The sequence below is a fragment of the Acipenser ruthenus genome, chromosome 2 (genome assembly GCF_902713425.1).
Source record: "Acipenser ruthenus chromosome 2, fAciRut3.2 maternal haplotype, whole genome shotgun sequence".
NCBI lineage: Eukaryota > Metazoa > Chordata > Actinopteri > Acipenseriformes > Acipenseridae > Acipenser > Acipenser ruthenus.
The window spans coordinates 44,970,728-44,987,537 of NC_081190.1; the positions used below are offsets into that span (position 1 = coordinate 44,970,728).

Below are 16,810 nucleotides of genomic sequence, written 5' to 3' on the forward strand. Positions count from 1 at the left end.
GAGATATAGTGGAGGCAGGTGGAGAACCATTGTTTAGAATGTGATGAAACTTGCTAAGGATCTTCTTTGCCACATTGTATAGTGTATCATAATCAGGGGGTGTATGAGGGCTTTCTTTTCTGTGTGACCGTCTTTATGTACATTTGTGTATTTTTGTGTTTTATGTTGTAGGTTGCGTGTGTTAATGTTGGTGTATTGTAGTTGGTACACAGGATATAATGTGGGTAATGAGCACGAGTGTTTAAAAATGTATAATTGTATCACTTCACGTGCATTTAAAGTATTTAATAATATGTGAGCATAGGGTTGCACAGATTTAGTTCACGTGCTGGGATTCAAGTGAATAATTAATTGGTAATTGAATCCCAGCACAATTGTATATATAGATGCACATCTCACTCACTCGGGGTTGGGTGTTCGGTGAGTAGTGAATGGGAGAGAGAGGAGGAGAAATAAAGTATTTTAATAACAACTGCTATTGCGTGCTGGTAGGACCAGCACGATACTTGTTTGTTTATTTTTACTTACAGTGTTTGTTTGTCTGTTAGTCCACCATTTGTTTAAGTGTTAGTCAGTTTAGTTTATCTATTTATTTTGGCGTAAAGTGCTGTGTGCTGTTTTTGTTTAAATCTTTTATTTGTTTCATTAAACACTGAGCGCAGCAATTGCATCTCAGTTTCAACTCCAGTACTGTCTGTCTGTGTGTTTCTTTCTGGCCTGACGTCACCCCTGCAGCTAGCCTGTCACAACATCACACTTAGATTTTATGTGCAGTATATTCTAAATAACTGCTTATTTAATTGTGCCAAGGGCATCATAAATTATGGTTATGTGGAGACTGTCTGTATGCCACACATACAGTTCATATATCTACTTTGTTTTATAATTGTGCTTCAGGAAGTAGCATTCTGGCATCAGGAAGGTGACTCAGGAATGTGGCTTTACTATAAATGGATGACAGAATAAAGAGACTCATTTAAAAATGACAGTAGGCAAGACAACATGGTGTCCTGTTCACTGTCTGAATCCAAACACTGAAAAGGAAAAGACAGCATGCTCAGTTTATAAGAGCTTCGTTTGAGTTCTTAATCATTAGAATTGCCATATAAAAAGTCTCAGTCTTCTCCAGAAGGACACAGGGTTGGGAACCTTATGTAATTGCAGTAACTGCCTGTGACAGGAAATGACCGAGGTTGAGGCTCAGAGACAGTTTAATGTTAAAAATAAAGCTTTTTAATAACAAAAAATACAAAATAAACAGGCACAAGGGCCAAACAAAAAGGTTTTAAACAGAAAACACAAAACAAAACTTACAAATAAAGTTTCCAGGCTGGGCGTTGCCTTCACTGGTTTTCAAACACTAACAAAACACACAGCACACACAAAAACACTCTTCTCCTTCTAGAACACTCTCCTCCTAGCCAGGACCGCTCCCCTGGCTTTTATCCCCTGTGGCTGGAGCCCAATTAATCAATAATTGCTGATTATTCAATTAGGGCTCCAGCCACATTCTCACATGTTTTCCTGGCAGGGAGGAATTTTAACCCCCTCCCTGCCAGTCCCAACCACGTTCATAAAGACGGGGCAGTCCCCCGTCACACTGCCCTTCCATCATATAATCAATAGCTGCTGTAGCCTTTCATTTACCCAAAAGTAAGTTTAGGGCAGAGATTGAATTCCTTTGCCCTCAGTTCATGCTTGATACTGTTATCCCTTGAATATCCAGTCATCCCATTCTGACATGTGCTACTGAAGGGTTCATCCCATTTGGGTAGTTCTGCATAATCACTGGTTTCTACTAATCCTATTCATGTTTTCCTTTGAAAACACCACAGCTGGGCTGACCATATGACTGCAGTTTGGAACAGTTCAGGCCATGCTGGTTCTTGATTGTACTCCTGCACCTGTTAAAGGAAAAACAGCTAAAAGGTGCACGTACAATATGCACTGTCTGTGTTAAATGGTATAAATTAGTGTCCTACTCATGTCTGTGTCCTGCCCCAGGCATAGGGGAATTCATTGCAGATGTTAAAAAAAACAAACTGCCCCAGTGAATTACTGAATGAGTTGGGCCTTCTATTGTCCAAGGACCTTAAAAAGCCATATGCAATCCAGCCATCTGCAAAGCATGAAAGAACTGTCTCCATTGAGACACAGGACAATATTAGTATAGAAAAAAAAGGGTTGCTTAACCAAACAGAGTTTGTGACAAACATACTCAGAACAAAGGTAGAAAGAGAGAGTTTGAAAAGAAAAACTCAGCATCATTTAGTTAGGTTATTTGCTTATGCACAGACTGGAGAATGTCATGTTTAACACAAACTAATTTCTCAAGTTATTTGCCCAGCCATGACAATAAGCAAGTTATGATATTCTTCCTCCACCGCAGGTGTATGTTAAATTTAGAGCAATCAATAATAAAATCAACAAGACCTATATCCACTTATGCATGTGTAAAAATGCAATGTCATTTCATGACGTAGTAGTAAAAAATAGCTTAATCTTTGTTTTTTTGCCAGACACCTGCCATTGTAGCCATAATCTGACTAAAACCCCAACCCTGTCAAATTCTATATACTGTGTGAAGGGCGAAAGCCCTACTGAAGCATGTGTGTTGTGGGGTGGGGGGCGATATTGGGTGGCAATAAGGGAGATAAAATCCTCCCTGCCTGCAAAAACACGTGGGAATATGGCTGGAGCCATGGATTAAATAAGTGATTCAATAATCCACAGGTGTATAAATAAGGTGATCACGGGTGTTAGCTTGGTTAGTGTTGAGAATTAATGGTGGTGGTGGTGGTGGTGAAGGTGAAGGTTAGTGTTCCGTATTATTATTATTTATTTCTTAGCAGATGCCCTTATCCAGGGTGACTTACAGTCGTAAACAAAAATACATTTCAAGAATCACAGTACAGTTCCATGTTCAGTGCTGTCTGTTTTGTTTACATTTTTGTGAGTTTTTGTCAAACCATTTGTTTTGGCCCTTGTGCCTTTTATTTAGACCAGTGTGGTTTTGTTAGTTTTTGTACTGTTTTGTTTTTGTTTATTTGTTGATTAAAAAGTGCATTAGCGCAATTTAACTGTGTAGCTTTCTGTGTCTGGGTCTCTGTCCTTGCATTATCATCTGGGCTGGGAGGCTACCGTGCCACAACTCCCTTCCTACATTGCATAATTAAATGCCCCCCACCCCCGCCACACACACACATGACCTCCAACCCCTCATTTTTATAGTGCTAAATACAGAGTGAACAAGATTACTAGAGCTCCTCTGTTATCTGTATTGAAAACGCCTCCACTCTGGGGGTGGTATCAAACTAAAAATATCGTGCTGCCTGACAAGATTAAATTAATCGTATTGATCAAGTCAGCATTATCGTGAAACCAAAATAGCTTTCTGTTTATAAATCTCAAGTGCTTTAATTGTAACACAAGCTTGACACTATGTTCCTGCTTTGAACTGTTCTTGTCATATTTTTAAAACTGCAGATGAGTGCTTGTTCACCTGATTTACATGGAGTTTTTTGTAGTTTGTGTTTTTTTTTTTATGTCTCACAAGATTAACTACACAAATGCCTGTACATCACAACCGGTAAACATTTGTTTAATATGCTTTAGCTGGCAAACTTTCTGAATCTATTGAATCTCAAGCAGCGACAGGTAGACTCAAATGGATATTTTATAAAATCATAGTTTTCTGAATATTTATTGTATTACCAGTTTAATATCCAATTACATGTTCTGTTTAATTCTCTATTGAGGTTTCTGCTTAGATCAAGTTTTGTCATGCACACTAAATGTTAGCTTGTGTGGTTCAAGGGGCGTGGAGTTGGGGGCCTCTAATCTTCTAATTTTCTAAGCTCCTGTTCATTAGCATCCATTTAAGCCCTGATCACCTGCACCTTTTCTGTATAGTGTTTCGTTTTTGTAGCAAACGCTCAGACGCTGTCGTTTCGTGATCCACCACTAAATATCTAAACTTCGTTGCCTCGCTCACTGCAGGTCATTTCTCTGCACTGCTATTATCAATAATTTTCCTACCTGCTCAGGTGATCCTTCTTTTCAGTCGGCTTCTCTTTTCGGCTTCAAGAGCTCCAACGTTTGTCTTTCCTGTTCCATCCAGTCTCTTCCTTAGCAACAGCGCCGTTCAAAGCGCAGCTTCATTTCTCAACCTGTCTGCAACTTTATCAGAAAGACTGGTTCTCTGCTAAACTTATAAGCTCCTTCAACAAGACGTCAACATTCCCGTTGTCAGCGATTGCCTTACTTTAGCTTTATTAAATCCACCACAAAGCTTTGTTTGGGGAATCTTTCTTCCTCCTCGCCCGCAATCAGAGGCCCCCCCCCCCCCCCCCACTTCCACAGAGCCAGCACAATTACCGTTCCATTAGAAGATCCTGCCCTGGACCTCCATCAGCTACGTTCAACCTTTTAAAAGACGTATCCTGCCCATTTCAACCAGTGGCGGCTCGTGGTTTGATTGGGCACAACATGCTCCAACGATAGTGCTGCACTGCAACTTTTCCACCCGCGCCTTACAGACCATGGTTACCACGGCAACGCCCTCATTGACTGACTGCGGGGAGTGGTTTGTTGTTATGGTGACCAGGCAGCTTCATCAGGCTCAGCGTGCTCTGTGCCTCAGTACTGCAGTCTTCTGGCTTCCTGTTGCTGCGCTTTCACAACTGGTGGAGACGAATTCAACGCGCCGAATCATGACATCTAAGTACTGCGTTAACTTATTCATATACATGACTAACTGTCCTAACATGTCTAGGACATTTATTTAAATCTAAGGGAATAAGCAAACGTTGTTATACATAGACAAGGTTTCTTAATCGCAATAACCTCATATTCTACCCTGCTTAACTCAAGTCAATGGTTAATTCCAATCGTAACCTCTGGATGGCAGTATAATACCACAAGTTCTGTTTTTTTTTAAAAGCCGGTTTGCTATTATTGTTTGTTTCTTGGCAGATGCCCTTATCCAGGGTGACTTACAGTCGTAAGCAAATACATTAAACACTTGACAGATTATAGAACTTTGAAGTACAGGATTAAATGCAGTAAAATACGGGGCAGATATGAGCAAGTAAAGCGCATTTAAGGAAGGGCAATGTGTGTCCCAGGGGAAAAAGAGGAGCTACAGGTGCTTTCTGAAGAGCTTGTTCTCACTCTGATGGATTCTTGGGAGTTCCCCTCCTGCCTCGACCTTTTTATCTACCTATATAAACTGACATTCTTCAATTTCAACTCTACCTGCCCCTTTGAGGACCTGGTCATGAAGCCACGCACTTATCAGCTTTCTGAGATGCTCAGAATCTACAGTCACATTAACTTTCAGCTTCCCTGCATCAGGCATCCATTCCAGCGACCTCTTCCTGTTCCCGGATTCGTGCTTCCTCATCTGGCTCCTCTCCTCCAAACCAACAAATTTCACCAAGGCACTTTATTCAGCCTTCAAAGTTATCATTTCATCAGCGTGAGCTGCTAGTCAGATACGGAAATTATGTCCTACAACTATCAACATTTCAGTCAAGTGCCCTCCTATCCTGCAATAGACAATACACTCATAGACTGCTCCCGACCAAGTCAATAGGTTTTGCAGCAGCCTCAGAGCAACGCCGCCTTCATCCTCTCTGGTTCTACAGCGGCCTGAGATCTATGCATTCTTCATCTCTGCCCCATCTCTGGCTTCATCTAAATCACTTTAATACTCTAAGTCCAATATCCACCGCATTCAGCAGATCTCTGCTCTCTGCAGCAGACCACCACACTCTACCAATGGCTGTCCACCGTTCACTATTACAAATCACTGCTTCAGCAGATCTCTGCACTGTTCAGCAGATCCCGTCCTCTTCTGTTAATTGCTCCTCACTACAGCAGATCTCTGCTCCCTCTTCAGATCTACTCACTATTATAGCATGCAAAGTTGCTTTAGTTTACAGTCTAAATCTGTACGTGCACTACTCCAGATCTTCCAACGCTTCCGCTTTCCTCCAATACGCAGATCGTGGAAGCATTCCGCAGTCAAGGCTAATGCTAATCCCCATCTAATCAAAAAATACGAGGTGCTTGACTTTCTCCGCAATCTATTCATATGTCCACACATCCTCTCAAATATTACAGCATTAATACATGGTGAGAGATGCGGTGTGAGACTGGAAATCTGACTAGGAGAATAACTGGAGTTGTGAAACCCAGTCTCTGAATGTGAGTTCACCTTTTCCATTTCAAGCAGACATAATAGTAGCAGACCGCAGATCGATCCCGTATTAACTGACATAGGATAGTCAACATCTCATCTCGGCCCTCCATTCCAGAAAATGGAGCACAAAGTGTGCTGAGCTTCCCCAGCAGTCAATTTACACACGTTCGTTCAATTCCAGCTGCTACCTCAACTGTCAGTTCCAGCTCCCCTTCTGCCTCCACTTTTAGTATCCAAGTTCCGTCAGCTGGTCCAGACTGCTGCGTAAAAATCACTAGTATGCCTGGAGTGGGGGCTTCCTGTCCGCCGGGGCCACCAGAGGTTTTCCCCTAATCGGACTCAAGGAGTTTTTTCCTCTCCACTGAGCGGCAGGTATACACATAGTCACATCCTACTAACAAATTACTAATCTCCCTCTGTTTGTCCTGTTTGTCCTTCTGGTCTTTTGTTTGTTATGCGTTGGCATGTGCAGTCTTTTGTTTGTCTCACGGTGTGGGAGTTTTCGTGAGGTGCCGGGGGTCCATCCTTTGGGGGGCAAGTGAGTCTCACTTCCCCGACCTCAGGGCTAGGCATCCACCTCCCTTACCTTCAGGGGGTTTCTCACCATGTGAGTCAGAGCGGACCCCCGGCCAAACTCTGTCCTGTAGCAGCTCCTGCGCTCATCTTACCTCACTCAAAGCTCTGTTCTATTCTGTCTCTCTTTCAGGTCCCAGGCAGCGTGATGTCTCGGCCAATCAGGGGTTTTACGAGTGCCCCTTACAGAAGTCTCAGATGCTGGGTACCTCTCTCATCTCCTCTCGAGGGGCGGCTCTCCGAGTCATAACCCTCATATGTGTTTTCGGTTGCTGGATCCTCTGCCCCTGGGATGTGTCGGCATCGTCGCCCTCAGTCAGCGACCTCTTTTCTATCCTGTCTTCGGTTGCTGGGTCCTTCGCCCCTGAGATGTGTCGGCATCGTCGCCCTCAGTCAGCGACCATCTTTTCTATCCCGTTTCGGTTGCTGGGTCCTCTGCCCCTGGGTTGTGTCGGCATCGTCGCCCTCAGTCAGTGACCACTTTGTCCTACTAACTGCTTCTTGCTGCTTCTTCTGCCTTATCCTTCACCCCAGCTCATGCCCCGTGAACTTTTGTATAAAAATTGCAAGCATATTAGGTGTCAAAGCAGAAAGATAATGTTACAGACGAGTAATATTAAAAAGGTAAAATGTTTTTCATTCTTCTTCTTTTTTTTTTTTTTTTTTTTGTTTAGTTACAGTAGGCTGTCTCTGATAGAGTTGATCCATGTAGACAGACAGATGTATTGTGCCATACCTAAAAGGCGGTCTGCTCTGTCTCCAAGAAACCTAAAAAAAACCTGACTGTTTGTTTATGTAATAGGGGTGTTCTGTTACTGTGTGGGTATCCGCTGATTGACAAGAGTGACATTTAGAGGTTGAAACACTGCTCAGGCGTCCAGGTTTTTTTGACAGAATTTACAGGGGTTGCAGTGGTAGGTGGCCGCCACTATGGTACCAGAAATGGTAGGCGTAGTGCAGGAGGACATACACACACATGTACATTAATTATACAAAAACGCCAATAACAGCTAAAAAATAAGTTGGTCAAACAATGGATCAGCACTGCTCCCACTAAAGCACTAAAACATGCTGTGGTCCTTGTGGTTCTCACGACCACGGTTAAACACACAGTGGTCGCGTATCTGTTTCACACACCCTGGATATCCACACAGTCATGTGCTTCAAGCTGGTTGATGATGAAGAACCAAGAACTGGCATTTAAGACCATTTTTAAAGGGCATGTGGACATGAAACACATTTTGTTTATAAACCCAACAAAAACATATGATTTACACGTGCAGGGCCTCAGCCCTGCCACAGTTTATTTTTCGATTTTGGTTTGGCAGAAACAAACTCAACCATCTTCATTTGGAAATAATCTTCAAGACAGGTGGTTTGAATTATTTATTTTTCTCATGACTGTAAGCCAGTGAAATACAATGTGTTTAGCAGTGAAGTTAAGTCCTTTAGCTAGTTTATTTTCCCTGTTTTCCCCAACTAAACCCAGTATGATTGGTATTACATTGCAGATTTGGAGCATGTCTGTTTTCATGAAGTATGTCAATTGTATGAAATCAGTATTTTGCTGTCAGCTCCAACTGTATTGTTGAGACATCCTTTTCTTGTTAAAATTACTGTAAATAAAAACTTGGCCTCTTGTTAAATCAATGAAGCTGTGTGTTACCAGGTCAATCGAAGTTATTGCCAAAGTAGGAGGCTATGTGTTCCAGTGGTTAAAGAAAAGGGCTTGTAATCAGGAGGTCCCTGGTTCAAATCCCAGCTCAGCCACTGACTCATTGCGTGACCCTGAGCAAGTCACTTAACCTCCTTGTGCGCCGTCTTTCAGGTGAGACGTAATTGTAAGTGACTCTGGTGCATAGTTCATACACCCAAGTCTCTGTAAGTCGCCTTGGATAAAGGCATCTGCTAAATAAACAAATAATAATAAGTGTGTTCATTGTAAATACAGTAATAACAGAACCTTTTATTTATTTGAGAATGGCAACTTCCTTTTTTGTGTGTTTTTTTTTTTTTTAACATAACATTAACGTAACCTAAATAGAAAATTATCATTTGGACAGATAAGACATAAACAACAGGAATTGTTTAGTTGTGTTTACTATCACATCCTTGCATTGAAAATATTAGAACTAAAAATTGTTAATTAAAGAATTAATCTAGCTATTGTTTGCAAACTGTTATCTTTGTGTGTTCTGGGTATAATGTTATCTTTGTATATGGGTAGAATTATAAATGTAATTTGTAAAGTCATGTATAGTAATTAAAGAATGAGTATCACAAAAAGAGTATACATTATAGATTCTTCATTTGGTTGACACTAGATATTATTATCTAGCTACAGTACCCATCTATTCAAATTTTCGTCATACAGCCTTACTTCATTCCATCCTCAACGAAAAGTGCTCATTTCACATGAAAGTTCTGTAGGGTTTGTTATTGCAGTTGTTCTTACTCTTGTGTTAGTCAGTAACCATTTGGCCACACCTGCCAGGGCATCAGCCACTTCAAAGGCAAGTGATTTGCATCTGCTGAATAATAATTGTAACACAGTGTTAACAGTTACACAATACAACAAAACAAAGAAGAGCAAACCAAATATTAGTCCATGCATTACTACTGTTTAAGATGCTGCGCCAAGCATGACAAAAGAATGACAAACAGAGGCTACAGTACTAGTACAGCGAAGATCACTGCACCAACAAGCCCAGTATTCAAACAGGTCAGTCGAAACACATAGACTTTCAACCAGAATAACTACAACCATGTGTGAAGGCAAATAGGCCATAGGTCACAGCTGTCGAGTTGCATGTGAGGACAGCAGTCAGAAATCCACTCTCTCACAAACAATACTGGTTCAGTATTGCAGCAGTGCATACTTTAGCCATGGAAGTAATTTACGATTGGAACTGTGTCTCTTTTACATGTAGCATAGCATACATTATGTAAGAGTAGCTACCAGAATGTGTTTTTTATTTGTATTAAAATATTTTAACAGGAGGAACTTGCTGAAATGAAAGAATCTTTCAGGATTCATCAATCACAGCAACATCACAGAACAGTTAACATTTTGTTCAGTAGGGTAATATTTGCCCTCTCCCAAAAACCCCTCCTAAAATCTTAATCCGAATTCCATCCTCAATATCCCTCAGTTGGACTGCACAGGCCTATTTGACCACAAGGGCATTGTCTTTTTGTGGTTTAAATGCTTCGGTATAAGTTTTCGATTAAGGACTAATTTTAACCGACCTGATATGTTTTTTATCAGGGTTAACTTGCCTTAAACTGGTTTAAGAGTATTGTAAGGGTGTGCCCATTATTCAGATACATCCTTTAAATTTGCTTTTCTTTTTACTCTGACTAGGATTCCTAGTCAAAAATACCATAAAAAACAGTTAATTACACATCAGCATTTGCTGATTTTGTGACAAAATGATCATGTTGTAGGGGAACAATTATCTATTCAGCAGGACCATGACGTTTAGTAAACAGTCTGACTGGGGTTAAAAGGGCAACAGACTACCCCTAGTTGTTAATCATTCCTAGAAAATGGATAACATCTTGTGGCATCTTTGGTCTTGTGAGATGGTTTACTCATTAAAATCATTAACATATAAGTGATAGCGAACGTTGGGTATAACAGGCAATGTCCATGTATGTACTGGTGCTTTATAAGAGATCTGTTGATACATGGTAAGCGGGTTCTAACTCATGCACAAAGAAAAAAATAACTTTTTTTTCTCAGCCTGTACAAAGGTAATAAAAATAATGTCAAACTGCAGTATTAAAAACAAAACAAAAAAAACACTTGTCATTATCTTGGCATACAAACTAAACAACTGTTTTTTTAATTAAAATTTGTATTATGTACATGTATTTCAGACATGTAGTACGCTATGTAATGTATGTTCCCACTCTATTTCCCAATCACCAGGGATTATTGCTCAGTATGTGTGTCTGTGTAACACTGTATGCCTTCTGTGGCATTCTAGAGATGATGATGACTGTTTTCATTGCCCTGCCTGTCTGTGCATGCTGACTGTCCAATCAGGTGAGTTCTTTCAGTTTTGGTGACGTCAGCGCCACTCCTTTTACTAAAGAAGGAAACAAACAGAAAGAAACCAGACAGACGCTGAATTAATATTATAGGATCCAGGGGCACGGGAGACCGTTGCAAGGACAATCACGAAGCTCTGAAAAGAGATTGCTTACAAATAATATAGATAGTCAACCACCACATATCTGCAGAGGGAAATCGGGATACAGACTACTCTGAAGTCAATTGAACAGGTAAGCTGAAGGGGAAAAAATCTATTTGTGTATCCTGAGTTAACAAAACGGAATCAATGAAGTCACGTTGTCATAGTCTCTGAACATGATCAAGCCGAAAGATAAAACAAAAAGTGAAACAGAAAAAAGAATAAGACCTCAAACAGGCTACCGTATTGAAAAAATTTAACTGCACAGGGGTATGGTGTTCTGGTATATGGTATGGTTAAACAAAGAAGGCAGATGTTTTCCCGTAGCAATAGTGGCTATAATAGCTTGGGGAAATTATACCAGTAAAAATATCGTTTTTTAAAATCCATAATGGCTATCAGACATTCTTAGTGAACTATTATGTTTTTTGGGAAACGTGTAAGAGATTCTCTCAAGAAGAAACTAGATTGTCCAGACCGTGTGTTACTGTGTCAAAACAGGAAGAGATAGGAAACAAAGAAAATATGGACAAAGCACGGAGAGCCTCACATGAAATAAAATTGTGATTGAAGTAATAACATTTTTGTAGCAAGTGTTATGGTTACAATTGCATTTAGAGGGTATAGTGGTATTTAAAGATGTGTATTTAATCGAATGTTTGTATTTTTGGTGTAAATTTAAACTGTTACGTTGCTTACCATCCATGACTCAGTGATTTTGAAGGGCTCCGTTACATTAAGGCCTGTCTGTTTTCTAACAAGTAACATACAGCCTACAAACCGACGGAAGTAATATTGTACTTTTTTTTTTTTTTTACTCTACTGTGGTGTTACGTTAGCTAGCCATTAAGTATTTTAAACGTTTGTCTACATTTGTTTTCTTTTGTAAAGTTCTCGACAGTTTTCAGGTTGTGCCAGATCAGCAAAAGAGAAATGCACAAGCACGTTTTGGCTTGATGCCAGTTTTTTTTTTTTTTTTTTAATTCTAGGGTCTTGTTTTTTATTGAAATAATAAATACAATTCAAAATAAACTAATTAGATTGGTTAATTTATTACTGTATGTCCCAGAGTAGTGGAGCAGTTGGACCGTGATGACTGGTTATCTGCTTTTTTTGAAGGGATAAAGAATTGGGGTCAGCCAGCAAAGCAATATACTACGTTTGACGCAAGTACCTGGGATTTACTGTTGATTAGGGTCTGGCTTCTTAGTTGTATAAAAATGAATGTCTGGTGGTTATTTACAAACACCAGTTGAATGTATAGCAATGCAGTACTGACTCGTGACGCTGGTGAAGTACGATGAACTTTGTTCCAGTCCTTGACGCAGATTTAGCAGCTCGTTTTCAATGGCTTTGAAAGGGTAGCTGTGGCAACTGATAGCGTTTACAACGAATTTACTTGTGCGAGTTTTTGTCAGGCTCAGTTAATTGTACGCTATTCGTAAACACCATACCATGTTCTGTGATATTTAAGATGTCCACAGAAAGTACTGTTTCTATTATTGTGTCAGAAGATTTATGATGTTAGCAATATGCGGTCAGGTTTGGCTTGTGGGGGAATTGCCAGTCGCAGTTTTGTTATGCCTTTTTTTTTTTTTTTTGCTTTTCGTTTCTCGCCGAAGTCAGGGGGTTTGATGGTGTTTACATTTCCACCATGGTATGCACTGCTAAATGATTAATATGTAACTCCCACTACAAGAAGCTGCTGTGCAGATTATTCTACCCTTTTCGGCACAGGTCGGGGATGGAGGCAAAGAGAAATACCGTACTGCAGTTCAAGGCTGCGGTTCTGTGTAGGAACTGTCTGCCAGGCATGCAGCCTCTGAGATAAAAATAGATAATGTTTTCAGAAGCTCCTGTTGACTGGGTTTTATGTATCTGTGCCTCCAGATCAACGCGTCACACTGCAGCCTTGTGACAGGCGGAACTAAAGCCCGCGCCCATGTGACTGAGAGCTGCAGAAAGATATTTCAGTCACCAGGCATGCACGTGATGGAGGTTAGGCTTTCCAGGGACACCTGAGAATCTTGAGGGGGGTGAGCAACAGACAGTGTTGCCAGATTGGGCTTGTATTTTTTGTTTTGTGGTTTATGGCTTGGGCGGGTGCCTAATTTTTGGGCTAGTTTTGGGCATTTGTGCGGGTATTACATTTCGATATATTTTGAATAGTTTTAAAGTATTAACAATATTTTAAACCAAAAATACAAAGCTATACAATACACAACCATCAGTGTTAACTAAACATTGTAACAATAACATATATATTAGGAGGCTGTGTGGTCCAGTGGTTAAAGAAAAGGGCTTGTAACCAGGAGGTCCCCGGTTCAAATCCCACCTCAACCACTGACTCATTATTATATTATCATTATTTATTTCTTAGCAGACGCCCTTATCCAGGGCGACTTACAATTGTTACAAGATATCACATTATTGTTACATACAATTACCCATTTATACAGTTGGGTTTTTACTGGAGCAATCTAGGTGAAGTACCTTGCTCAAGGGTACAGCAGCAGTGTCCACCACCTGGGATTGAACCCACGCCCCTCCGGTCAAGAGTCCAGAGCCCTATCCACTACTCCACACTGCTGCCCTCATTGTGTGACCCTGAGCAAGTCACTTAATCTTCTTGTGCTCTGTCTTTCAGGTGAGACGTAGTAAGTGACTGTAGCTGATGCATAGTTCACACACCCTAGTCTCTGTAAGTCGTCTTGGATAAAGGCGTCTGCTAAATAAACAAATAATAATATTAAACTTTTTTGTTCACTACACTTCTGTGAAACCTGTTATTTCTCAAAGTATAATAGCAATCTCATAATATCATTATTTTGATCACCTAGATTACATTTGGCACAAAAAAATGTTCTTAGTAGATTTTTTGTAACGACAAGCTGCATGCTGACTTAGATGCTGAGTCACGTGTGTGGCTCCGCCATTTTCAGTTGCTTATTTAGGGCTTCTGTCCGATTTTTATTAATTGTATTTTTCGGTGTGTATTTTTTGCTATTTTTTAGTTTTATGTAAATCAGCTTTCGTTTTTGATATACTGTATGAAAAACTTGCGTTTTTTTTGTTTTGTTTTTTTTTCTGTCAAAATGTATAGTAGTAACTCGACAGTACTTGCACACTTAAGTTGTACCTTCTTTCCTTGGCTGTCTTCCACAACGAAATCCCTATGGTCACGGGCACATTCTTTTTTTTTGTTTTCATGTGTAGGCATTTTTGTACATTTCGCCACAATTCTGTTTTAAATCCACCGTATCTTAACTGTAATACATCTTTAAATCCCGCTAACAAGCCTCCATTCCTGATTGTAATCTCGTTTTAAATCTTGCAAGTGGAGTCTCCAGTAGAAATGTAGGAATGTGCTGTCACTCAGTAGTTGGGGCGGGTTTAAAATATTCAGAACGAATCATTAATAGATACAAGTCAGGAAGGCGGAACATTTGCCCAGCAGCACTGGGAAATGTATTTATTATTATTTTTGTAGTAGTTTTTTTTTTTTTTTTTAATGGGAAAAGGGTAAAGTCAACATGAATAGATTAACCATTTCCACAGTTTTTCCAGTGTTTATTGGCTATCCACCGATTTTCATTTTTTATGTATCGGGGGTGTTTTATCGGTTAAAACCGAAAATCAGAAGCCCTACTTATTACACCTACAATTATTTTTTTAAATACATTTAATGGCCTTTAACAGGTCTAGAAGTTAACTTGTTAAGGCAGTAGTGAGGATTTGCTACGTGCCTGGAAAGTAGGTAGCAAATGGTCTTATTTGGTAGTGGTTTATTTGACACAATTATATATATATATAATATATATATGTATGATAGGCCTATATTTAAATCGGAAAGTATTTACTGAAACCACCTTATGCACAATTAAGTAATGGAACTAATGCAATTCCTTGTCAATGTATTTTGTTTTATCCTTAATTTCTACAAGAATGCAACCATATCTGTCATCTAAGCATTTGATATGCCATCAGTACAATAACACGAAAAATCATTATAAAACAAAGTGACATTTTTAAATTGTGAGGTTTATACAAAAAATACTTTAAATAAATGCTTGCAATCGTAGTTGTCAAGGCTCAGCCATTACCATAGACACAGTCTGAAAGAAAACGGAAGCTTTGACTAGCACTTGCGCAGATGTAGAATTTGAAGCAAGCTGTATGGGAATTAAAATTGTGATAGAGAAGTGATGTTTGTTTCTAAAATGCTTAAACCGCGCAACTGACAGTGACAAAATAATGATGTGCAGATTTTGCAATGGTCAGCTGGAATAGGAGTTGAAAGACACCGTCGTTAAGCATCATTAGCTGATTGTTGCTTTTGGGGGAAAATATGGCTTGTTTGCTTGTATATTTTTCATTAGTATGCTTTTTCTTTGTTTTATTTCAAGTGGTGCAGACTTTGCAGTGGAGCAAATGCTGTTTTGGATTTGAATGAAGGAATGAATTTGCTTTGCTTAGTATTTAAATACTGAGAAACCCCAAGCTTGTTATATACTGTTTCAGTGCAATGAGATTGAAATACAAATCCTATTTTTTTTTTTTTTTTAAATGGGTAGATTGCTGTATGTGCAATTATTATGACAGCCCCACAATAGTAGGGCAGTGTAAATATATACAGTGCCTATGGTAAGTATGTTTGTTGTGTTACAACCTGAAATCTTGATGTATTTAAATGGGATTTTTTTTCCCTTTGATTTACACAACCTACTCAACACTTTCAATGTGTGAACAAATGGGGGGGGGGGGGGGGGAAGGTGAAAAAACAAATCAATTAAAAATAAAAATTTGAAAAGACTTTTAGATAAGTATTCACCCCCTTTGCTATGGCACTCCTAAATAAGCTGTGGTGCAACCAATTGCCTTCAGAGTTCACACAATAAGTTAAATGGAGTCCATCTGTGTGCAATAAAAATGGTTCACATGATGTCAGATTAAATACCTGTCTCTGTAAGGTCCCACAGTTGGGTAGTGCATTCAAAGCAAAGATACTACCATGAAGACCAAGGAGCTTTCAAAACAACTCTGAGATAAAGTTGTGGAAAGGCACAGATCAGGGGAGGGGTACAAAAAGATTTCAAAGCCATTGAATATCCCTTGGAGCACAGTCAAGTTGATCATTAAGAAGTGGAAGGTATACGGCACCACCCAGAATCTGCTTAGAGCAGGCCGTCCTCCCAAACTGAGCAGCCGGGTAAGTAGGACATTGGTCAGAGAAGCCAGCAAGAAGCCAATCACAACTCTGAAAGTCCTACAGAGCTCCATGGCTGAGATGGAAGAAACTGTCCATGTGTCAACAATAGCTCAGGTACTCCACAAATCTGGCCTGTATGGAAGAGTGGCAAGAAGGAAGCCATTTCTGAAAAAAGCCCATGTAAAATCCTGGTTGGAATTTGCAAAAAGGCATGTGGGAGACTCTGAAAAGATGTGGCAAAAGATTCTGTGGTCCGATGAAACAAAAAATTGAACTTTTTGGCATAAATGCAAAGTGTTATGTCTGGCACAAACCCAACACAGCACATCACCCAGGTAACACCATCCATACTGTGAAGCATGGTGGTGGCAGCATCATGCTGTGGGGATGCTTTTCATCGGCAGGGATTGGGAAGCTTGTCAGGGTAGAGGGCAAAATGGATGGCACTAAATACAGGCAAATCCTTGAGGAAAACATGCTTCAGTCTGCAAAAGACCTGAGACTGGGATGGAGATTCGCCTTTCAGCAGGACAATGAAGACTTGAAGATTGCTGTCCACCAACGATCCCCATCCAACTTGAACAATTTTGCCAAGAAGAATGGGTGAATATTGCACAGTTTTTT

At 40.0% G+C, this 16,810-nt stretch overlaps 1 protein-coding gene across 2 annotated transcripts in view; it reads left to right on the top strand.

The window, feature by feature from the left end:
- The first annotated feature begins 10,884 nt into the window (after positions 1-10,884).
- LOC117408967 (AN1-type zinc finger protein 5-like) overlaps positions 10,885-16,810 on the top strand; it is a 33,156-nt gene continuing 27,230 nt past the window's right edge. Inside the window, exons 1-2 of one of the 2 annotated variants that reach the window (XM_058996417.1) lie at positions 10,885-11,068; positions 12,868-12,975. In XM_058996417.1, the coding sequence (XP_058852400.1) occupies positions 12,961-12,975 (15 nt within the window). In that variant the 5' untranslated portion in view covers positions 10,885-11,068; positions 12,868-12,960. The remainder of the gene's footprint in view (positions 11,069-12,867; positions 12,976-16,810) is intronic. The other variant, XM_034014441.3, reaches the window with a different exon arrangement.